Source organism: Lagopus leucura, unplaced genomic scaffold, assembly GCF_019238085.1.
Source record: "Lagopus leucura isolate 7727_CA_CO unplaced genomic scaffold, USGS_WTPT01 Super-Scaffold_100157, whole genome shotgun sequence".
Taxonomy (NCBI): domain Eukaryota; kingdom Metazoa; phylum Chordata; class Aves; order Galliformes; family Phasianidae; genus Lagopus; species Lagopus leucura.
The window spans coordinates 35,314,071-35,337,472 of NW_024962334.1; the positions used below are offsets into that span (position 1 = coordinate 35,314,071).

General features: G+C 40.0%; 1 protein-coding gene across 1 annotated transcript; it reads left to right on the top strand.

Moving 5' to 3' along the window:
- The first annotated feature begins 9,579 nt into the window (after positions 1–9,579).
- Positions 9,580–22,954, top strand: RAB18 (RAB18, member RAS oncogene family). Its single transcript, XM_042888979.1, has 7 exons — positions 9,580–9,722; positions 11,758–11,813; positions 17,213–17,274; positions 18,031–18,103; positions 19,709–19,827; positions 19,903–19,969; positions 21,396–22,954. Exons 1-7 carry the CDS (start codon positions 9,655–9,657, stop codon positions 21,569–21,571), a joined length of 621 nt encoding a protein of 206 aa, XP_042744913.1. The 5' UTR covers positions 9,580–9,654; the 3' UTR covers positions 21,572–22,954.
- Positions 22,955–23,402: the final 448 nt, after the last annotated feature.

Consider the following 23,402-nt stretch of genomic DNA (forward strand, 5'->3'; position numbering starts at 1 on the left):
CCCTTGAGAAGAAAGGGTTTATACAAATAAGCTACAAAATCATTATAAATGTTTATGGAAGGCATGGTAGGAAGAAATACCAACTACCTATACATCTTAGAGTTGCAAGGCAGTATCACCATGCCTGGAGTTTTGTAATAGTGTTATATTCTAAATGTAAGAGAAATGTGCAGTGAAGTTACTGAACCATGATACTACGAATGCTTCCAAGACCCTGAAATAGTGCACTTTTTGTAAGTGAAGATCTAATGATGCATGCTGTTTGTTATTGTGCTGCCATGGCCACCTATTGAGGAAAGTGCTTAAAAGAAAGTGAATACAGGCAGCACAGTTATGCCAGCCTTGGCATCAGCCCTGTGTTGGACATGGAAGCAAAGGTCCTCTACCGAGTATGCTGGTGGATAAAATAAGTTGCGCTTCTGAAGGAGAGGAGGTGTGTTTATTTTGTAATGCTCACACATTCAGTGTTGCCTAACTTTGAAGACTCTGCATTCAGGTATTTCAAGTATGCTGGAGGTATTGCCTTGGAGAGAGAGTCCATCCTGTGCCAAATGCCCATTTCCACTTCCTCCCTTTATTACAGTCATGCTACAATAAAGGAACTGCTACATGGCTGCTGTCATAGATTTGTTATCAACCAGCTTTGTGTTGGGGAAATTCTTGATCCCTGTGGCTGTTACCTCTATTAGTACTCAGGTTTTCACAGATTGGTAGCTGCTTACTTAATGTGCAGACAACAAAGATGCAGGACTGGCAGTGTGTAGCTGGCTGCCTGGCCAAGGAGATTAGAGGAAGATTGACATGATGAACCTGGGAGTCAGTCTGAGTCTCTCAAAGATACTGAGAAGAAAGGGAACTCAAATAGCAATGAAAGCTTCCCTTACATCCAAGGCAGGTTACATAAAATATCATGTCAAGACATGGTGCTAGGAATGAAGGTTTGGATGTCGTAAACAACTTCTTCATTAAACATGTAGCTTGGAACAAATGGAAGAACAATTCCTGATCTTTTCCTGAATGTCAGGAACGATCTAGTTCAGATGAAACTATGAAAGAGCATTAATGCAACAACTGCATTCAACAGCAGTGCAGAACTGACAAACTGCAGAACATCCAATCCATTAAAAAAAAAAAAAGAAAAAAAGTAGAGGAATTTGAAACAGAACTTAAAGAAAGACAAAAAGTTAAACTACAGCAGTCCATGCTCAATATAGGCTATTTAATGACACCCCACTTGAGGATCAGCATAGCTGTAAACCACCTGTCAGTAGCAGTTTTGGAAAGATACAAATATGGATAAACAAATACAGATAGAATTAAGAAGGCATTCCAATAGGCAAAGAAGGCTGTAAACCTCCTGGGTTTTACTGGGTAAAGCTCTGCCAGTGGGTTGAGAGAAGTGATCCTTCCTTTCTGATCAGCACTGGTGGCCACACATGGAGTGCTGGGTCTGGTTTGGGGTTCCACAGTATCAGAATGATGCTAACTTAGTGAAGTCATGAATATAACTAAGGGAGGCTGGCAGAGCTATGACAGTAGCTTGAAGAGAAGGCTCCAGGAGATCGTATCAGTATCACATGAAGGGTATTAAGAGAAAATCACATTCTTCTCAGTGGTACCTACTGACAGAACTGAAGGAAATGGGAACAAGTTAAAAAAATTCAATGTGAACACAAGAAAACACTTTGGTGGTGGTTTGTTTGTTTGTTTTTACTGTGAGTGAAACAGAGGAAAATGTTGCTTAGAGAGGCTGTGGAGTCCCCCACCTGTTGATATCAACTGGTCCTCAGCAACCTGCTCTGGATTTTCCTGCTTGACCAGACAATCTCTAAAGGTGCCTTCCAACTTCAGTGATTCTGTCATTCTGTAGAAAGCTGGAACCTCATTCAAATGAGGAAAGTACAAATGAATATAAACTACAACAAGTATATGTAAAAGCAGAATAATATGAAACATTAAAACCTGGCAGGAGGGAGTAAGAAGATGGAGCCAGACTCTTGTCATCATTGCCTAATGACAGGACAAGTGGCAATAGGCACAATTTATAATACAAGCTTCCCCACTTTGTGATTCTGTTTTAAAAATATCCTAAAAGTACATGTATAGTGAAGAGCTCTGCTGTGGTTTTTACCACGCCAGAAGGAGTGTGCAGGATTTCAGATGCATAAACATTGTTAAAGCGTAGGAATCAAAGAACAGGAATAAAGATGCAATGTAAGGAAGTAGAAAAAAATATAATACACAATTGTATGAATATATCAGTTCAGATCTTAGTGGTCACAAGTGAAATGAATAAAAGTGAATAAGTGAAATAAAATTAGAAAATATTCGAAAATATTCATAGAAACCATTCCTCACTGGCACTCATATTTTGTGTACTTTCTACACTTCTAGTCTTCTTATCTGAAAAAAAAAAAAAAAAAAAAAAAAAGATACAGTAGGCTAAAACTAGAATTGTAATGATAACCATAGGAGGAGTAATCAGGCAGATCAGGATTCCTCTTGCTATTAAAGAACCCCACAAAACTATCAGAGGATATGATGGAAATCTATAAAATAATGAGTGGCATGGACTAAGCTGATATATAGTTGCTCATTTTCTATTCTAATATGAGAAATCAAATGAAAGTAGCAGATGTAGAGTATAAAATGAAGAGTATATATGTACTCCTAGTTAGCTGTACAACCCCTTGCTACTGGAGGCTTTACATTATAAGTGCTATTATGGTTTCAAAATATATGGATGAGAAATTCATTTCTATGAATCAAAATATAATTATTATTGAAAAGAATTGTAGCTATTGTAGATTAAGACACTATGGGCTCAGAAAGTCCTGGGTCACAAACTGCTGAAGGATGCACTAACATTTTGGGGAAGTACCATTACATGGTCTTGCTGAGGACACTACTGTTCCTGGTGACAGATGGGCTTTGATTGGACCCAATAAAACTGGTTGCCCAAATTTGAATTCACATTTCAGTGTGCATTTCTTCCAGTGATTGTGGCAGCTTTAATATAGATCACGTTTGGCTTACTTGGCAGTCACTGCCTTGATGCTGTATCTCTGCCCTTTGCCCTCCAGGTCCTCAGATTTTTCATGATTGCTTCATGATTGCAAAGAGCGTTGTGTTGTGCAAAGAGTGCGATACTGATGACAGTGGTTACTAAATCCACCCAGTGCCATTCTGACAGCTAATCCTACCAGGTCATAAAACCAAAGGCTAGATGAGGTATGCTAAACCTTCAGAAGGGATTATGGATAAGACGATCCCAAAGTAGGGATAGAGTTATCTCTTCCCTTCCTTGCTTAATCCATGTTAAGTACTAGAAGCAACTGGAGAAAGTTACATAAATATGTTCTTTCTGAAATGCAAAATAACTCAGTTCCTGATTCTTCTCCCTTCAAATGATCACTTAAAGTAAAATCTTGTTAGAAATGAGAAGTTCTTTCAGAACAACTGCTTTCTGAGAAGGACCCCCAATTGTCTTGCTTGTGGGAAATAACAGATTTTGCTAATGTAAAAAAGTACTCGCAAAGACACATGCTTACCTTATCTTTGGCAAGTTTACTGTATTCACAGAAAACCTCTTTAGCTCTGCCACCAACACAGGAAATCCAAAACAAATCCAAAAATTGCTTTTGAAAAATGCATGAAGCAATGTAGAAACAGCAAGCTTTGGATAATGCTCTACTACTTTATATTTCACTAATATTCAGAGAAAATACTTCATATGAACTTGGTTTGTCAGATATTCTTTGATATTCTTTTTCTGTCTTCTGATCTTAATGGTAAATATACATTGTGCTGCACTGGATACAAATACACTTGAACAAAGCACAATTCACAGCACAAACTGTTCAATGTTTATGAAGTACACATAAAATTGGACTGCAGGAAAACTAACACTCACACTCTGTTGTGCTTTCTGTCTCCTTTGAAAGCCGCTGTCTTACCTTTTTCATTGTTTCTTTACAGTCGGTGGTAGATGTAGCTCAAATATCATACCTGTTTTCTTATTATTTAAAGTATAATGAAAGTATTGTCAGGAATCTAACAATCATAAACAGGAATCTACTTCATATCATTATTTAAATATCTCTATAATTACCTTAGAGACATTTAAAAAATAATATTTAGGTCATCCAGTCCTTAAAGCTGCCCTTAGTTTAAAGATTCATGATATGATGCAGGAAGATAAAATGCCATTTTTCAGATAACTGCTTGCATTAAGTAGGATTAAATGATTAATCAATTGATCTGAACAAAATTGAATGGAACTAGGAGGTGGCAAGCCTTTCTCACCATTTTCCAGTAGAGAAGGAAGATGTGGTATATCTTGAATATTACACCACACACTTATCTATATAACAGCATTTCAAAGCAAGTAACTAATTTTTATTATTCTTATTATTATTTTCAGCAAGCAGGTTACTTTAGCACAAAATCTGGAATCTACTCATCATCATTATGCAAGATGCTCTTAACAATCTACAAAATACTTGTTGATTTTCTCTGAAAAATCCTGTTATATCACTATCATGTATAAACCTAAGACATATATGTCTTGGCATTTTTAATGGCCAAAACACTATTTTTCTTCTTGTTCTTCTCCAAACAGCTGACTCTTGTCTGTTATGACTCCAACACCATGTGTAATCCAGGTTTTAAAATTGAGTTGACTATAAGCAGTGTATTTTAATTGTCCACAGCTAATGTACTTGCAGTCTTAAATCTCCCCTTTCTGTTCACAGAAAGTAAGCAGGCACTGAGAGGATGAACAAATGGGTGTGCCCACCTCTTGCTGCTGTTGGAGATGAGGGGAGAGATAAATATTATGCAGTTGCTTCATAAAAATAAGCTGGATTCTTCAGAAAAGGAGTGGCTAACCACAGTAATCACATTTACATTGTGGTCTCCAGAGAAGTCCTCCTCAGAGTTCTGAGACTTCTTTCACTCCTTGTTGCTATTTGCTGAATATGAAATCATAAGGATGTGTTACTGTGTTTAAGGATGTCATGCAGAAAAGGAACTTCCCTGAATCTGACTTATGATGACAGTCACTCATACAAACTTTGCAAATTCCTGCATGAAGAAGAGAAAAAGTTTGAGCATGTGTACACGTGTTGTTTCTGCTAGGAGTCACTGATGAGCTCAGTAATCAGGCTTGTTTCATGGTGACTCGTAACCGCTGATTCACTATCAGGACCATATATACTTTGGGTCAGCCACACAATCTAGAAATGGGATAGAAGAATATGTCTTTGCAACAGGAGACCTGTAGATTGCTGTCAGCATCTTTCCGAAGTGGCTGAGCTTCTCAGCTTTTGCTGGACATTGTGCTGAGTTGGCACAACTAAGAAAACCCTTAGAAGAACCTATGAATTAAGGGCTTTGGGATCTAAAGATGTTCATCAGTGTACTTAAAAAGCCTAAATAGAACCTGTAAATTTCAAAGCATCTTTTAACTTGTGATAGCATCGGTAATTAAAGAGACAGCAGGAGAGCCGTGCAGTTAAGTAGCCACTTTCTGATCGTGAAATTCACGGCTCATGTAAAACCAGACAGTGCTGACAGGGAAAACACAAACCACTGGCTTCCTCTTCAAATCAGCCCTTGATCTTTCTGCATCTTCTATGGTAAACACAATTATCTCCATATTTAAGCCACAGAAGCTAAGGCAGATCGTTGAAGTGAACTGACCAAAGACTCCTAGGCACAAAATTCACAGATTGAGGCCTTGTTTATTCCAGGTGGTCTCTCATATTACTGACTCATGTCTGACACACTCGTCTTTGTTGCTAAGGGTATAGCACAGCAGGAATGAGCTGGATGGAAGTCCTTCTAGCCCTTGCTTGCCCTCAGTGGCAGCCCAAGGGAACACAGCTGTGCAAAGGTACCAGGGTCCCTTGAGGACACACAAAATTCAATGGCTCATCATTACAGATCTCAGTACTAAGTAAGGGGCTGTAAGTAACTGCCCATCTTTTGAGAGAGGCAATCACAGTTAGTCAGTCTCAATGACCTGTTTTCATGGTCAATGAAATGGCTGAAAGCCAAAGGACTACCATCTCTCTTTTCCTTAAATTGAGGATTAATTGAGACAAGGTGATTTGGGGTCTCCACCGAGTTGCAATTTTATATCAGTAGGATCTGGACGCTCCAAGATTTGGGGAGCAGAACTGTGATAAAGACTGTCCCAGATCCGTAATATATTGGACAGAGAATTTCAATACTGAAATTACAGGAGATATCTTTGTCAAGATGTTTTCCTTTCTTTGTCACATCCCTCAAGTAATCAAAACCTCAGGAACACTGATCTCGTACACTTGCTGCAGCTGAGATGGAGCTGACATTTTTCTGTTTCTCTGAGTCCTGGATCTAGTCAGGAAGTAGGCAGCTTTTATGAAGGACTGTAAAAGCATGGAGAGAAGTACTCTGTACTCTGAAGTCCAAATTTAATCTTTCTTTCACTATACATCTCCATATGTGGGAGGAACTGACTTGGAACCAGTTATTCTAGTTTTCCACCACTGGACCATTTCCCTTAGCAGTTTATGAGGAATAAGGCGTGGATGTATAATAATTAAAAACTATTACATGCAGAGAAGTTAATCTGTTTGGTACTATTCTGATAGAATATAAAAGGGATCACTGAAAAAAATCAAGCATAAAGGGAATAGGAAGTAAAAATGCAGTCAAAAACTTTCCATTGTTCTTCTAGGAAGAGTAATAATCAGGCGGGGCTAATGATGCTGTTGTGGCTTGGACCTCCAAAATCTGAGGCCAGGATCAAAAGGGATCATAAAAGATGAAAATTTCCACAATTATTAAAGAAAAGATTTGATTTAGTTGTCATAACCGAGGACTCCTGATGAGTCCTGAAAAGCATGCAGGAAAGCAGACAGACAGACATGAATTACAGCAGGCTAGATGTTTCTCCCAAATCAGAGACAGCTTCACTGGAAATATCCTACACAAGTTTCATGGCAAAATAAGCTAATATTTAGTTCTAATGGTTGTATGTTTCTTCGGGAATAATGCTTCACTTCGAAGAAACTATGTCTGAAATGCTTTAATCATCCACTACCACTGGCTTCTGGAGTACAGCTGGTACATGCACAACACGGCCTGGCTTTCTGGAGTTAAAATAGGTGTCACAGACTGCAAACAGGTCAACTGCTGTAGACAGATTTGATGTCAGATAACTACTCGGCTCTGTACAAGGACAACACAAAGAAACACTGGTTCTTAAGGGGCATGCTGAGGAAGGTCTAAAGCATCACATCCATATGCATGAACTATAAGACGTTCATGCAGGGCAAGTTTTGCCTGCTTTCATGTGTCTGTTTATCATTAAGGTGAAGGATATGATTGCCATACTGAAAAATTCTTCCTTCTGTGTGACATACAGAATTAAAATCTGAATCGTGACTAATACCCATATTGAATAGTTTGATTCTGTGGCTACAATGAGAAACAACAAAAAACAAATAACAAAAGAACAAATACTCTAACTTCAAAGGATTTGATATACATTGCAGAATACTTTGCTGTTTGGGTCCACCTTCCAAATACAAATTCCAATTCTGTTCCACCCTAAGATCCCACAGGTCCTTAACACAGCATGATAAACTACAAAGTATAAACACACTCTCTTCCTGGACCACTGCAAAGCATAATCCACACCAAGAAAACAAATATCAAATTATTACAAGTAAACAGGCACAGTCCTGGTATACAAACAGCTATTTGCACAGGCTTGATTATAGAACATGCCTTGATAACTCATAATTATTGTCATTATATTCATCTTAGGAGCTTGTTTTCTGAGGCAAAAGAGGCAGGACAGCAGATCCTGAAGATGGGAAGTATATGGTATATGGCACCGGAACTGTTTACTACATAAAAGAATGGTCGCTGTCTTGATCCAGTAACCCAGCTGAAGGCAACTGTGCTGCAAAAAGAACTCTTTGTCGCTAAAGAGCTGTGCCCTCTGAAGTCTTCATGCTGACAAAAACAGTAAAACAGTCTAATCCACCTAATGCAAAACGCTGATGTGGGCTGATGTCTTTCATAGAATCACAGAATCACCAAGGTTGGAAAAGATTCCAAGACCATCCAGTCCAACTGTTTACCTACCACCAGTATTTCCCCACTAAACCACGTCCCTTAGTACAACATGTAAACATTTCTTGACACCTTCAGGGTTAGTGACGCCACCACCTCCTTGGACATCCCATTCCAGTGCCTGACCACTCTTTCAAAAAAGAAATTTTTCCTAACATTCAATGTGATGCAACTTGAGGCCTCTTGTAGTAGTGCTTGTTACGTGAGAGAAAAGGCTGACCTCCACCTCACCACAGCCTCCTTCCAGGCAGTTGTAGACAGCTGTAACATCTCTCCTGATCCTCCTCCAGACTGAACAATCCCAGTTCCCTCAGTCACTCCCATAAGCCTTGTGCTACAGACCCCTCACAGCTTTGTTACCCTTCTCTGGACACACTCCAGGGCCTCAATGTCTTGCTTGTACTGAGGGGCCCAAAACTGAACACAGTACTCAAGGTCTGATTACAAAAGAGCCTTGAGCTTTTTGCATATGCTAAAGCCAGTATTTGCAGATGAAAAGATGCTGTCTTGCTGGCCTAGGAGCTACAATAAGAGCAATTTCAGACATCAGACATACATTTGATTAGTAATAACAGAGATTCCCTCAATTACACGTGGTCAGAGGGAGGCATTGAGCTGAAGTTAGAAAAACGTTCAGGGTTTTTATGGAAGGGCTCTGCTGGGTATGCTTTTTTGCAGGTTATCTGCAGCCTTGCTATCTTTCTAAAAGCTCCCTCAGGAACCTCACAGCTTTCACTCTCTAAAAGTGTCGAGGAACACACAGTGCAAGCACATCTAGGGACTGTCAGGGGCCGGTCCTTTCTGCTCATTCATTGTTTTCATAACAAAGCACGTTCAGAAAAATTTACCTGGAAATAAAATGTTACTGTCAAAGCATACAGATGTCGGACATGGGAAACAAAAGGCTGAGCATAACCACTGGCCAACCATTGCCATGGTGGCACGCCCAGAGGCGCCCACCACCAACCCCCTGGCCTCCAGCCTTGGGGACGAACAGGGCTGGTAATTAAATGTCCTATGTGTTGGTGACCGGCTGACCAGCGTTTTCAGCTCTAGCAGTGCGGATACAGGCAGCTGGCCGTCACCCTGCAGATCAAGCTTTCTCCTTCCCATCTGCAATCCCAATCCGATTTCTTTTTTCATCGATTTCCGACAGCAGAAACCGAAGACCAACGCTCAGGGCTCTCTATCCCCAACGACTTGTCCAGCACCAGTAGCACAGCCCGGGCAACGCCCACAGGTGAGCGTCGAACCCCTCATCCAGCCGCACACACGCGCCCTCCCTCCGCCTCGCTCCAACCCCGCTGCGAGCGCCGGCTCGGCTCCCTCCGCTCTGCGCACGCGCCAACCGAAGGGCGGGGGCTGTTTTCCTCCTCTTCCCCGCTGCTGGCAGGGCTTCGGCGCACGCGCGGAGCGGCCTGAGAGGGGTGAGCGCAAAGGGGCGGCTGTGCGCGCAGGCGCAGGCGGTGCGGCCGCAGCCCGAGTGGGGAACGTCTGTCGGTCGGGGCCGGGCGCGCCGACGGGATGGACGAGGACGTGCTGACCACGCTGAAGATTCTCATTATCGGCGAGAGCGGCGTCGGCAAGTCCAGGTGAGGGGCTCCGTGCCCGGCGGTCTCTCCGCTCCGCTCGGCCCGGGCCCCCGGCGCCGCGTTGGACACTCCGCCCCCACCTCCGCCTCGGCGCGGCCTGGGCGCGGCCTGCCCGGCGTTGGGGGGAGCTTCCTCGGCCTCTGCGGGCCGGCCCCGCTCGGTCTGCCGGCCTCCTTCTCTGGTGTTCCGCCCGGGGGGAGAGTGGCGGGGCCGCCTGAGCCGAGCGGAGGCGCGGCCGAGCCCTGCGGACCCTGACTCGCGGACTCGGGCCTCCCTGCGCCCTCTGAGCCTATGTCGTCATCGTTCTGTGCTTACTCATCTTCCTCCTGCCTTGGGGTCGAGCCTCACGTGTGCTCGTGTAGTCGCACACACGTCCCGGTGCTGAGGGAGTGGATGGGGGCACTAAAGTACATATCGAAGTCGGTCTGCCGCTGAGTACTGTTGTGCTTTCCCAAGTCCTTGGGGCTGGTGTTTCACAGCGCTGTCACATCTTTTGTTTAAGCTGCCTTCTTTTGTCTTTTTTTTCTTCTTATTTTTTTGATAGTGCCATAGACCTTAATAAAATAAGTGATTTATGAATGTAGGCCATCTGGGAACATACCACATTTCTTATGTTGATTATTACTATTTTCTTTTTTTGTGTGCATGGCCCTAAGTAACCCGTAAGTTGCTAATGGGAGAAAACAACCAACACCCTATTAATTATAAATCTGTCAGCCCTCCTTCGAGTTAGCTGCTGAATCAACAGCCTAGTGTGGTAGGCCTCTCGTGACAGACATGACTTGAGATTCTCTCAACTAAAAGAAGTCTACCCTTTTGTGTGTGGATATGTGACAGTGCGCACAAATGCATAAACAAACATTCAGAACTTTATTTCTTCAAAACAGAAGAAATAGCTGTTTCTTGATTAGAATGTATTTGATGCTGAACTTGGGTTAGTTTGACATAGCATGTAGTTGAAGTCCTGACTTCTCAAACAAATGCTGTACACCTGGACCCTGCAGCAGTGCTGTGCTTTGTAGAAGACATCTCTCTTTGAAATAATGGCAAAATGAGGGATTGGCTGAGTTTAGCTCTCCAGGCTTACAAACTGATGTTTTTGTTCCAGTAGCAGTATGAGGGTTCCATATTTTGCCTTCTTTAGAGAATTAGTTCTGGTTGTCGCTAAAATAGCTGCTCTTAAATAGCGTCTCCCAAAAAGTAAACAAGGCTTTGTTTTGTTTCCCTAGCCTGGAAATGAACAGAAGCTGTCAGTCATAGCCAGCAGCTGTCTGCCACATGGCGATATTTGCTCAGCGCAGATGAATAAGGTTACTGATTAAAAAAAAAGAAATAGCATACTAAGGAACTTTGTCTTGCTGAAATATTTACATTTGGCACAAGTGCTGTGGCTTATGGGTACTTCTAGGAAGGACCCTACTACTATAATGTGGGAGTAAATTTTGCTTGCATCTGGTTTATTGGTAACAAACATCTGTGGATAGGGAGAAATGTTGTATATGTTAAAGCTGTTGTGTACAGAAATGATACAAAACTGTAAAATGATTTGGAGTTATTTCTGCTGTTCAGTGCCTGTGTCTTTTTCTAATGGGTGTAATCCTTATTCTGCTGCATGCCTAATTCCAGGAATTATTTCTTACATCAAAAGCTGACTTGGGATTTTCTTCCCAAGCTTACGGAAATACTCTGTGAGACAGTGTGAAACTGAGAGAATCTTGCAGTCATACCGAGGCCTGGGAAAAGAGAAATAGAAGTAGATCACTTGGCTGTTAGGCAACCAATCTGACAGCTTGAGTGGCACTCCTTCAGGAACTCTGTAATGGTTGTATACAAAAGGGCTGGGCTCTTCTGACATAGCATGACTACTGTATTATTTTGTTTCCTTTGTTTTATATTGCAGGGTAAGGATGGGAAAATGAGATGTATTTTTCTTTAGCTATGTAATCTTGCTGTTACTTTCAGATGTGTAATTTATAGGCTTTTGACAAGTAGTGAATATGCTGCAATAACTAATTCTTTGTTTTTTTTCCATCAGCCTTCTGCTGCGATTCACAGATGACACATTTGACCCAGAACTTGCAGCAACAATCGGTAAGTATGTGCTGATGCTACCTGAAAAAAATTTACACCAACTGCAGAATGAAATAGCAGTTTGTTTAGACTTGCCAAACCAGTAGAGAAGTTCAGTCATGTCTGTTATTCTGTGAGGAAAGAATGATGTGCATACAGTTTAGCATGTAGTAGTAATTAGTGTATTGTCTGTACTGGGCAGTAGTCATCCCCTTTGTGGTAAAATGTATCCTTGGCTGGGAAAACAGATGCTAAATGTCATCCTTGGTGAAGCTGTAAGTCGTGTGTGGGTAGTGGGAAGCTCTAATACAACAATCTGCCAATCTTTTCTAGCAGTTCAGGCTAAAATGGAGTTGTAACAAACACCGTTATGTCTCCCTCTGATTTATTTGCAAAGTAGCTGTGAAGATGTTTGGATAGTCCAGAACTCGTGAGTAATACGATATTTGGGTAGCTTGAGTGTTAAAAATACTTCGGACTCTCTATTAGAGAATGTCAGCTTTTGCAACTTGAATAGTACTGGAGTGTGCTAGGCACTGTGTAGCTTCTGTTTTTCCTGTACAGGGAAGAAATTACAATGTGTCTTATGTTTTTTCTAGTTACTAATCAGTTCCTTGGCAGCTAATACTATTGAAAAATATTGAAGAGAGCCATGAAACTGGAGTTGGGGAACAAAGGAGTGAGATCATGACTGTGTTGATGTGATGCCTACCAACAGGGAAATTAATTGTGTTTGTGGAAGATGGTGCAGGAATGCAAGATATCCTATGTAGAGAGTTGCATCATGTTCTTAGAAGTTTGATTGTGCTTCCTTTGGTGGCCATCTGTGCCACATTAATAACTGAAGTAATGTAAAATAAAAGTAACTTCTCTGTAGAATGCATTTCAATTCTAAGATGTTTTGTACTTCCTCTACAAAGTTCTAGTTAAGGACTCTGATTAGGAGCAGCCAAATTTAGGGGAAAAAATGCATCTAGGTCAGCTTTGTCTGTTTGTTTAAGAAGTCTTCAATAATGTTAATAAAATACAGGAGCACTTTTCATGTGGAGCTTTGAGAAATGTAGTGATAATAAATTCAAGGCAAGAAAAGGCTTAATAAATAGCATTACTTCTCTGTATGGCTTCTGCTGGGTGTGGCTGCTGTGTGGGAATCGCTGCTGTAAGCATATTAATGTTGGGGAATGATCATATGCAAAGGCAGTAAACAGGTACGTGTTGCTGCTGAGCACTGCTGAGGCTTTCCTATAGGTGTTGTATAACTTCCTGAGAAGGTGTCAGGGGTGTTTTTTTTCCAGCAGATCATAGAGGTGCAGTACTGTGTGCTGGCCCAATTAAAACCAGCATGCTGACCTCTTCAGAAATGCAGGGGTTGGGGTTTTATTCTGAAGATTTTAAAACTTCACGACAGACTGAAATTCACTTCTGGATGGAGATATTTTCAGTGTGTCCCTAACTCAACTTCATATATCTGCCTAGCTGGGCAATGACAACATTTCAGAGTTGGTATTGAATTTGTAAATGATAGCTTTCATGTGCCATCAAGCCTGAATACAGTGCTTCATCACCAAAAGAACAATTTTAATTTGTCCCAGAAAGGACAAAACAGTCATTTAAGTTGCTTCTGTTTTCTTTGACAAGTGTATGCCATGAGGAAATAATTGCTGGGTTGTGCTCTGAGGATGCACGTTAATTTGCTCGTTTTAAATAAAAACAATAAAAGTTCAGGTAGCATTGTGCCACTGTTTTCATTTTCAATTGTGTGATGCACAAATCAGTATCTAATCAGTTTGGAGCTAAATATATTGCAATCGCGCATTGTGGTTTGTGACATTTGATTGCTGGGTAATAAGAAGCACAAATTTCCATGAGTAAATGAAACTGCATTACAAGAAAAGTTAGTCATGGCATGCATTACTGCAAGCTCACTGTCAGACCACGTAAGACGTCAATCTCTGTCAAGAGCCCTTCTAGTTGAAGGGCTGTGGTGAGCTCTTTCCAGAGGTCTTTTCTTCTCTGGACTGAACGAGAGCAGCTCCCCTAGCCTGTCTTTGCAGGGGAAGTCCTCTAGCTCTGAGCATCCTCATGGCCCCCTTCTGTACCCCTTCCATGTCCCTGTTGTGCTGGGTGCCCCAGGCCTGGGCACAGTGATGCCCACAGAGCCTCATAAAGGCAGAGCAAAGTGGGGAAAAATCTAGAATAGATGCTGAAAGATCCTGATGTGATTCCTTTTCTTTGGGATTTGCCACACTGTACGACAGCAGTTAAGGTTTTGCAGCATGTTGTGTGGAGCACTTGTGGGATAGCAAATTACTGTGGACTTTTTTCCCCCATTTAAATGAAAAGGGAACAGAATCTGGGTTGTACTTGCGTGTTTTTTTTTTGTTGTTGTTTTTTGTTTTTTTTTGTCTTTAAAGCACCTAAGCTGCAGCATCTCCACTTTCTGACAAATGTGTTACTGAGAGGCAGCAGGCTTTGTTTGTAGAGATGAAGTATTTGGGGGTGAATTCTTAGAGAATTCTTTACTGCTACAGGACACATCCTGGATGCGAAATAACGGGGTTTGCAAGATGGTGAGATGACAAAACATTTTGTGAATCTTTACTTGAATGTTTTTTTGAGTTGATCAAACGCAGTTTCACTTCGAGTTTGGGATTGGAAGTACTTTCTACTGGGACTGCAGAGCACCACGCATTTCCAAAATGTGTGGATTGACTACAGATAGTGTTATCTTTCAATGTCGTCTGCTTACTGCCTGCTGAATTGGGTGAGATGTCTTTGGCTTTCACTTAGAATAAAAAATGAAGAGAGAATACTGGGTTAAGGTTGGCTGCAGCAAGGCTGGTCTCTTTCCTGTTGAGACACGAGGAAAAGTGATCTTTGTGTCTTGCACAAATCTACAGCTGCTGGCCGCAATATAAACTTCAAGCCGTTTGTTTGCAGGTTTTTTATTATTTAGGATTTACTAATAATCCTGCAATATTCACAGGAGTATAAACTGATTCAGGTAAGTATTTTGGCTTCAGTAGCTTCTGCAGGATTAACCATGTCCTGTTCTTCTTACCAGGTCATTGTCCTCTTTGTGTTCTTTTGAGGCAAACTTGTTGCAGGGCTTCATCTCATGGATCAGATTGTGCTCCACCATTTTCTGTAGTCCTCACTGCTTTTGCCTGTCTCCTTGCTCTCTGTTTGAGAGATTCTAGATAATCATGAAATGCAGTCCTTATTTCATAAGTGAAATTACATAGATCTCTTAGCTTTGTAGCCTTCCTTGCACTTGGAGTCCTGCAGCTCCCAGATGCCTGGCTTCTCAGTTACCTTTAACACAGATAACGTGCTCCAGCTGACTTTGCACTTGGTACAAATGCAGCATGCCATGGTGGACTAAGAGCAGCGGCAGCATGAAAAGGACAGAACTGTTTCTTGCAGACTGTAAGTCTGTAGTCTGTTGGTGTGCAGTGCTGGACACCCGGGCAGTATGTGCCTCCACACAGGAGTACAGGGTAGGACCGTGCTCCCTGGGTTTTGGCTGCCTCCTAGAGTATGGTGGAAAGCATTGTCAGCTTTCTGTTGTCAGGGTGACAAATGTCAACTCATCTTGCAAGCTTAGAACTGATACTTGTCACAGGAACGTGTCTGCATTTCACTGATTCACTTACAGAACAGAAATGCGCTGTTTGTTCTCTTTAACAAACAATTTTCTAGAGGCCTGAAGTTTTCTACTTGCTTTCTTATATTATTTTAAAAAAAATATTTGTCTTAAAACATTTGATGTGTCTTAATCACTTGAAAAGATATTTTTTAATGTGCTTTTTTTCTCTTAGCAATCAGTCTATAACACATGCAGTTTATTCACTATTTTAGTGTCTTAATTTATACAAATTGCGTGTGCAAATTTTAAACATTACCTCTTGATTTTAAGCTTATCAGCAAGGCTAACTTAAAGGTGCATGTGCGCTTTCCATTAAGTGAAAATTGCAGAATAGACACGACGTTTGGTCTGTTAACTTAATGGGAGCACAATAACCTGGCTTTGAAACACAGTTGATGCTCTAAAGGGGAAAAAAGTCCTCCTTGAAACTGCTGTGACATGCTTTGGATTTATGTGAAGTATCTGATAGACTTGTAACACCTACAGTTATGGATTTTAATATCAGATTGATGGGTGAATCTGTACTATTAGCAGTCAGATGTTCTAGCTGAGCAATGGTGATTTTCACAGTTCAGGGAAAGAAATACAGCATTGCTGTGGAGGAGGAGATTCTATTAGTGTAAAAGTTACTGCTGAACACTGGAAAATTGTTGGGACAGGATGTTCTTTAGGACCAAGTTGTGGCAACCTGCTAGCATAGCAGCCTGCTGTGAACTAAGTTCTATGAACTGGTGTTCAAAAGATGAAAAGCTAGTGGTGGCACTTCTTTTCTGTGAACATAACTGTAGAATAATGTGCCATACTTGTGCATGGCTTAAAGCTTTATATTACTGCTTAGTTGGGGATTAAGAGTCTTTGCCACTGGAAAATGACGTTATTATACTTCATTTCAGAGCTGCTGGCTGATGGGGAGCAAGATGAAACATAACTGTACCCAACCTCTCCCTCACTTGTATTGCCGTAGTCTTTAACTTTGTCCTCCTGTTGTTGTGTGTAGCTTTTCTTGGGGAAGTGATAGGCTCTTAGTTCCCATGTATTAAAAACAAAGTAATAATAAAATCTTGATGTAGAGGTTGATTATTCATATCGACAGTAGAGGTGTTACCATGATGTCTGTCTGTGTCTCCATCGTTGTGTGCAGTACTTGAGTCCCTAATGCTGCTGGAATCCTTACAAGAGACATACTCCATGTTCAAATAATCTGGAGCTTATTGGATGTGCTCTCGTTAGAGCAATTAGTGCCATCTAACATTGTTTGTCACAGGATAGAGGTCATGCGTTAGATCAGTCCCTGTCTGTGCTAGTCTACCTCTGGCTGATCATGCTGATGGGACTTGGTCAGAATGCTAGAGATGAGCTTATTTGCTCTGTTTCCCTGCCTTGCTACTGCTTCCTTGTTTATTTTGAAAGGATGTTGTTCAAGGTCAGTGATATGCTCAAGAACATGTCTTTGAGTTGTGAATTGAAAGTTAATCCATTTGAATTAAAATTTGAATGCTTGTCATAGAAAGTGTACTTTAATGTTGGCATTTTTTTCCCTTATTTCTGTAAAATATTTGAGTCAATGACCTAAAATGTCATTGGGCTTTTACAAAAACCCTTCAATAAAGCCTTGAGAGTGTTAAGAACAAAGTGTGGAAGTAACCAATAGAACTTACTGCTGCTTGTTTTATGAGTTTGATTTTTTTTTTTTTTTTTTTTTTCTTGTTTTCCATTTCCAGAACACATGAAGTATATATTTGAAGGAGTAACATTTTTTTTCCTTCTCCAGGTGTGGACTTCAAGGTGAAAACTATTTCAGTTGATGGAAACAAAGCTAAACTAGCAATATGGGTAAGTCTTGTCTTGTTCTTAATATATTGCTTTGTTTTGGGAATGGTGATGGCTTGTGTAAGGTGTAACTTGTATTGAATCATTTTACGTTTAACAGGACGGTTATTTGGAGGCATGGGGGCTTTAGTACCTGAAGTCACTTACATTTTTGATATGTGAAGTCTGCAGCATGTTTACTGCTCAGATAGATTAAATTATGCTCTGAACTTCGATAAGGAATGAGCACTCTTAATAGCTGTGGGGGTTTTCTTGTTCTCTTTGCTAAACTGTTGGCACTTCAAATGTGACGATGTAAAGTTGAATTTACTTTAAAACACACAGGCTTCTTTCAGCTCTGTCATGGGATGTTAAATTGCATTTACCCTGGGTCTTTGGACTGAGATGTTAGAAGTGAGGAACATACCTCTACCACAGATTTTGATGCTTGCTGTAAAATCTTAGTGTTACAGCTGTGTTTCTGGCTGGCTGCTGCCTGCTAGCCGTAGAACAAATGGTACAGCAGAAATAGTCTAATTGTTATCTAATTCAGTTATTCACTGCACTTAGCAGTTTAAATGTGTTTCCTGGGACAGACTATGCAGAATCTCAAAGTTAATGTGAGTGAAACAACAGAAGCAGATGTAAATTCAGTTATTCAGATTGTTGCGTATACTAAATTACTCTGAGTCTTATATTGTGTATTCTGTAGGATACCTGAGAGCTAAAATAGATTCTGCTCAAATTCTGAGTAACAGAACTTTTTGGATGGCTTTTTAGGATACTGCAGGTCAGGAGCGGTTCAGAACACTAACACCCAGTTACTACAGAGGTGCACAGGGTGTTATTCTTGGTAAGTACAGCTTTGCGTGCAATTTTGAATAAGTTAATGGTTTTCTCATGCATTGGAGTACTGACTCACCTAACCTTTCTATGCTATCTAATTGATTTTGAAAGCTTTTTTGTACCTTCATGTGGAACAGCACCTATACTAAAAGATCTTGTGTTTTGTCTGGCTACTGTGTAGTCTGTCGCACAGGTCTGAGAAACAGGGATTGTGCATGAGTTTAAAAGCTGCTGCTTCTTAAAGGGATGTCTTAGAGCTCTTTAAAGCTTCCTCTGATTGGAGACATTCTTGAGTAAACAGTTATTGTCTCCAGTCCAACTGCTTAATTTGAAGTAACCTGTTAACGAGATTTCCTGGTAGGTTTTGTTTTGTAGGTACTGTTTTTCAAGTTCCATTATGTTCCCCATGTAGGAAGACACTGTCAAAACATGTGTGAAGTTCCTTAGGTGTTGCCTCTGAACTTACTACTTAGTATTAAATGCCTTAAGAGTAAGCAAGCACTATTTGGGAGTTAGGAAGTTCTGTTGAGATTAGCCCTCTGTCTTCTTAAAATAACCCTCTACTATTTCTTTGTTGAACAACTTTCTAGAAATCAGACTGTTCTTGCAAGTGAAACTGTTGGTTTGAATGAAATGAACTGTTAATACTTATTTACATATGGGGTGGGAGAATGAAGAAAAAAGATTTTTCAGAGCTTGAAATGGTCATTATAGGTACCACTGGCTCCTGAAATTTAGATCTAGGAAGTGTAACTGTTAGTGAGTCTCATTACTTGTACCTCATATAAAATGCTACATAGAAAGGAATGCTAATAAAATGCTATATAAAAAGGGCATTAGTTGTCAGTTTACTTTCTTAGCTGAAAATGAGGAGTGACTGTAGAAATTGTGGCTGTTTGGTCTGGTGGAAGCTGAAGGGAGACCTTGTTAGTCATATATAAATTGCACCATGGAGGATGTTTGTCTCAGGTGTCTTAGAGATAGAATGCAAGGAAACATTCTCAAATAATGCCAGGGGAGGTGGTTAGATTGGGTATTAAGAAGGATTTATTCACAGAGAGGGTGATAAAGCATTGGAGTGGGTTTCCCAGGGTAGTTGTGGAGTTCCCAGCATTGGAGGTACTTGAAATGTGTGGACATGGCATTACAGCGTGTAGCTTAGTGGTGAGACTGAGGAGATCGTATTAATGGTTGGACATAATGATCTCAAAGCTCATTTTCCAACCTAGATGATTCTGCAATTCTGTCAGCACCATAGCAGTGCAGTGTAAGTAACACTTTACAAGTGAGATGCTCAGTGCAGAAGGTCATGACATCCTCTAGGTGTATCTTCTGTAGTGATGTATGTAAGTATCCTATATCTGTGGTTTGCAGACATGGAATTCTTTGAAGATAATGGTCTCTATCTTATAAACCAGAATGTCTAAACATTACTGAATCTTAGAGTTGTTCTGCATTTGTATCATCAATGGTTGGAGCTGGTGAATGAAGTCTAAATTGGATTCCTTGGGGTTTCTTTGATTTTTCTAATTCAAAAAACATAACTTTTGCTCTTTGTAGGGTGTCTTTCTTGGAAAAAATATTGTGAAATAACATTATTTATATCTTTCAGTTTATGATGTTACAAGAAGAGATACTTTTGTCAAGCTGGATAACTGGTTAAATGAACTGGAAACGTACTGCACAAGGAATGACATAGTGAAAATGCTTGTTGGAAACAAGATTGATAAGGTAAACGTGGTTCAACTGCACTGAATGTTCTGCTAGTGTATTTTGCTAATATTACATATTAATGCTGTCTTGTAGGAAAACCGTGAAGTTGACAGAAACGAAGGTCTCAAATTTGCAAGAAAACATTCCATGTTGTTCATAGGTATGTTACAGATACTTGCAGAGATTTTACTTGAGTTTTTGTTAGATGATGAAAGTAGCACTTCTGTAGGACTGAATTTTTATACAAATAAGTTGTGTTTCTCAGCTGCAGTAGGTGCAAAGGTAAGTTACACCCATCTTCTATAAATCTGTCTCTAACTGTGTCTAGTGGTCTAGCTTAACTGTCAATGAGTATACTTGAGAGCTCTGTAAGAATTAAGGGTGGAATACAAGATTGACTGTATTTTGACAAAAACTGTTATTGCTTTGAGGTTCTGCCTGGTTTCTTATAATTGTTAGTTGTTTTTTTTTCCCCCCTTAGTCCAGACCTACTTGCTGAGTTACAAACAGAAGCAAGGTGAATCAGGGGAAACCGGTACTGACAGCCAACTTTCAGTATAGCAAAAGAGCTGGTACTTGACAAACCTACAGTAGAAATGGAATGTAAAAAGAAGTGGGAGTGTAGTTAACTTGTAAATGGTGGGTAGGATGGAGTAGTGACTGTCCTGACCGGAGGAAAGATGTTGGTCTCATTTTGCCGTGGGTAAGATGGGTTTAAAGTTGAATTTAAAATGTATAGCGAATTGATTCTTTATGCCCAAGTTTGTTAATCCTTTCATATAAGAATCAGCCAGAAGTACTTTATAGGATGGTTCAAGTAGCAAAGCAGTTCACTGATGTGCTCTGTGTTTGTTTGTGACGTAGATATGCTCCTCATCTGCAACTAATAACATGTTTTTGTTTGGCACTTCGCAGTGTTTTTGGCGTTAGAGTCAGATGTGAAAATTTAAGAAGCTCAAAACTGAGGTGCAAGCTGTTAAGTGCATGGAATATAAAAGGAAACGTAGAACTTAGTATACATGTGTTTGTGTGACTGTACAGAAGAACAGGGCAAGCCTTAGTGGAACTGAATAGTTGCAAATGGTTTCTGTTTGCTCTCATAATACACCCAGTGAGCAGTGTTTTGTGGTTTTGATGAAAGAAGTATTCCTGAATGAGATTGCCAAGAATTCTGCTCAGTGCAGAAGAAATGAGACCCCTGATCAGTTTTTAACAGAATAGTTTTATCATGGAGGTTGATCCACAAACCTACAGCATGGAGTCCTTTGCTTCTAATGATAGTAGTGCTGCAGTTCAGGCAGCAGAAAATTTTCCAGTCTTTCTTTTACTGAACTGCTTTCCACGGCAAAAATAAATGTAAACTGTAAGTCTCCATATATTCTAGTGACATTCAATCTAAAAGTTCTCTTAATAAAGCAGCAACTAGTGGGAACAAACATCTGCATAACTGCTAATTATGATGCTGCTACATGTTGTAGAACACATTGCAAATCTAGGTGTTAGGTTAAGACTTTTCTGAAAGAAGAAGCGCTGAACAAGTTATTGGCAGCTATGCTAACATTGGACTTCTTGTGTCACTTTTCCAGAGGCAAGTGCAAAAACGTGCGATGGTGTACAGTGTGCCTTTGAAGAACTTGTTGAAAAAATCATTCAGACTCCTGGACTGTGGGAGAGTGAGAGCCAAAACAAAGGTGTAAAATTATCAAACAAGGAAGAAGGACATGGAGGAGGCGCTTGTGGTGGATATTGTTCTATGTTATAAACTTTGGGAGGCTTATTCTTTGCATATTTAAACAGATAGTGACATCTTTCTGTAAATAAATCCATTAAATGCTATTTTTAGGGACCTTGCAGTTTGCACATACTTGTTTTGTATCATGGCAGTGAACACTTGTAGGAAAAATGTTTTGCAGCTTTCCCAGTTTGAGAATGTTATGGTAAGCATGCCCAATTTGCCATCTTCAGGTTTTTATAAAGTAGCATAAATAATGTGCAGGAACAAATGCACTAAAAGTTTTATGATTATATACATCCATCATGTAAGTATTCTAAACAAATCCATCTAACACATGCACATTACTACATTGTCTGCTTTCTGTCTCATTTTTAAGTACTCTGAAATTACAGAACTGCATAGTGTACACAGACCTTGAAAACAGTGTAAGCTATAAATGTAACATTTCATCTCTTCTAGTAGATGCTTTTTTGATATTAAAAACAACACGATTATACAGTTCTTAGGTAAATCTGAATTTTTATTTCAGCTGAGCTGTCAAAAATATAAATTGGCACAGGCCATAATTGATATCAGCACCTTCTGGAAGAGATGCCGTGAAAGCTTCCTTTGCAAAGCTGAGGGATGCCCTTTTTTCTTTTTAATCATCACTTCAGTTGATGGCTTAACTGGAGTTTTAATCCTGTGATATTTATATACTAAATTTGTGGTACTCTTGCACTCTAGGTTTTTATGATGCAGTCTACTCTAGGCCTGCTATAGAAAGTCTTCATTTTTGGCAAGGAGTCTAAATGACATCTTTGTTCTTTCATTGTGGATCAGTTTGCCACTCTTCAGTACAGATGCCTCATTTTCTTAAATGTTTATAACTATCTCAAACTGTAGCTCACTATGGCTGTGAAGATCTGTATTATGTCTGCTTTGTGTGGCTACCTGTTTGGAAATATAACTTCCTATCACAGACACTAAATGGGAAGCTCTGGGGCTACTGTATGGAAAATACTATTACAATGAGTATTCACTTGAATTAACTGTATCAAAGCCAATGGTTTGTTTCAGAAGACTTGTATAGACTAATAAATTTTTTTTCCACAGTATTCAACTTTTCTAACCTCTTTCTATTGTAGAGTTGTATATTTTCTAGCACGTGCAATTTAAACAAGGTCATTTCTTACAGAGAAATTATTTCTGATCTGTGAAGGACAAGACAAGGATGCTGTGTTGATTTTTATTTTTTTAATAATCACTATAGTGCAATCAGTAACTGAACTTTGGGCAACTTCTTGTAAATACAGCAAATGACTGCCTTTTCTTACTGCAAGGTTTTGTGTACATGTCAGCGTACATGATCTGTATTTTGCAGCAGATCTTGGCTGCTTCTGTTAAAATACACTTTTCTTCACATGGAAACTGCTTTCTATTCTGTTGTACACTTGCTTGAAGACAGTATCAAAATTTGGAGACTTAACCACCCTAGTTGTTTTTACCAAATACTGTATCTATAGTATTGTTGATGTAGTAGAATAATTTAAATATGTAAATGTAATTGTTATTAAATACACATACATATTATATTGAAGTGTTAGATTTGTATTACTGTTTCATGATGCAGAATGTGGGCTGAGCACATCTTACTGTTAGTGTTGAGGTCGCTGATTCTTGTTTTGTGTAGGTTAGTAGCAGTGGAGACCTGTAGAAGCATTAAAGCTCTGAATAACTTATTTTGGTATGATTTTGCTAATGTTGGGCAGATGTTGTAATGCAGGCAGAGGCCAGTAGTACTTCCATACCCATTTTTCCATCTGTTTTGAGTGCATCTTTATATCGTGAAAGGACTTAATTTTTAGTTTGTGTCAAA

Coding starts and splice junctions, on each gene's coding strand:
- RAB18 (XM_042888979.1), top strand. CDS start 9,655: ATGGACGAGGACGTGCTGACCACGCTGAAGATTCTCATTATCGGCGAG. Junction 17,275..18,030: donor AAGCTAAACTAGCAATATGG/GTAAGTCTTGTC, acceptor ATGGCTTTTTAG/GATACTGCAGGTCAGGAGCG. Junction 19,970..21,395: donor ACATTCCATGTTGTTCATAG/GTATGTTACAGA, acceptor TCACTTTTCCAG/AGGCAAGTGCAAAAACGTGC.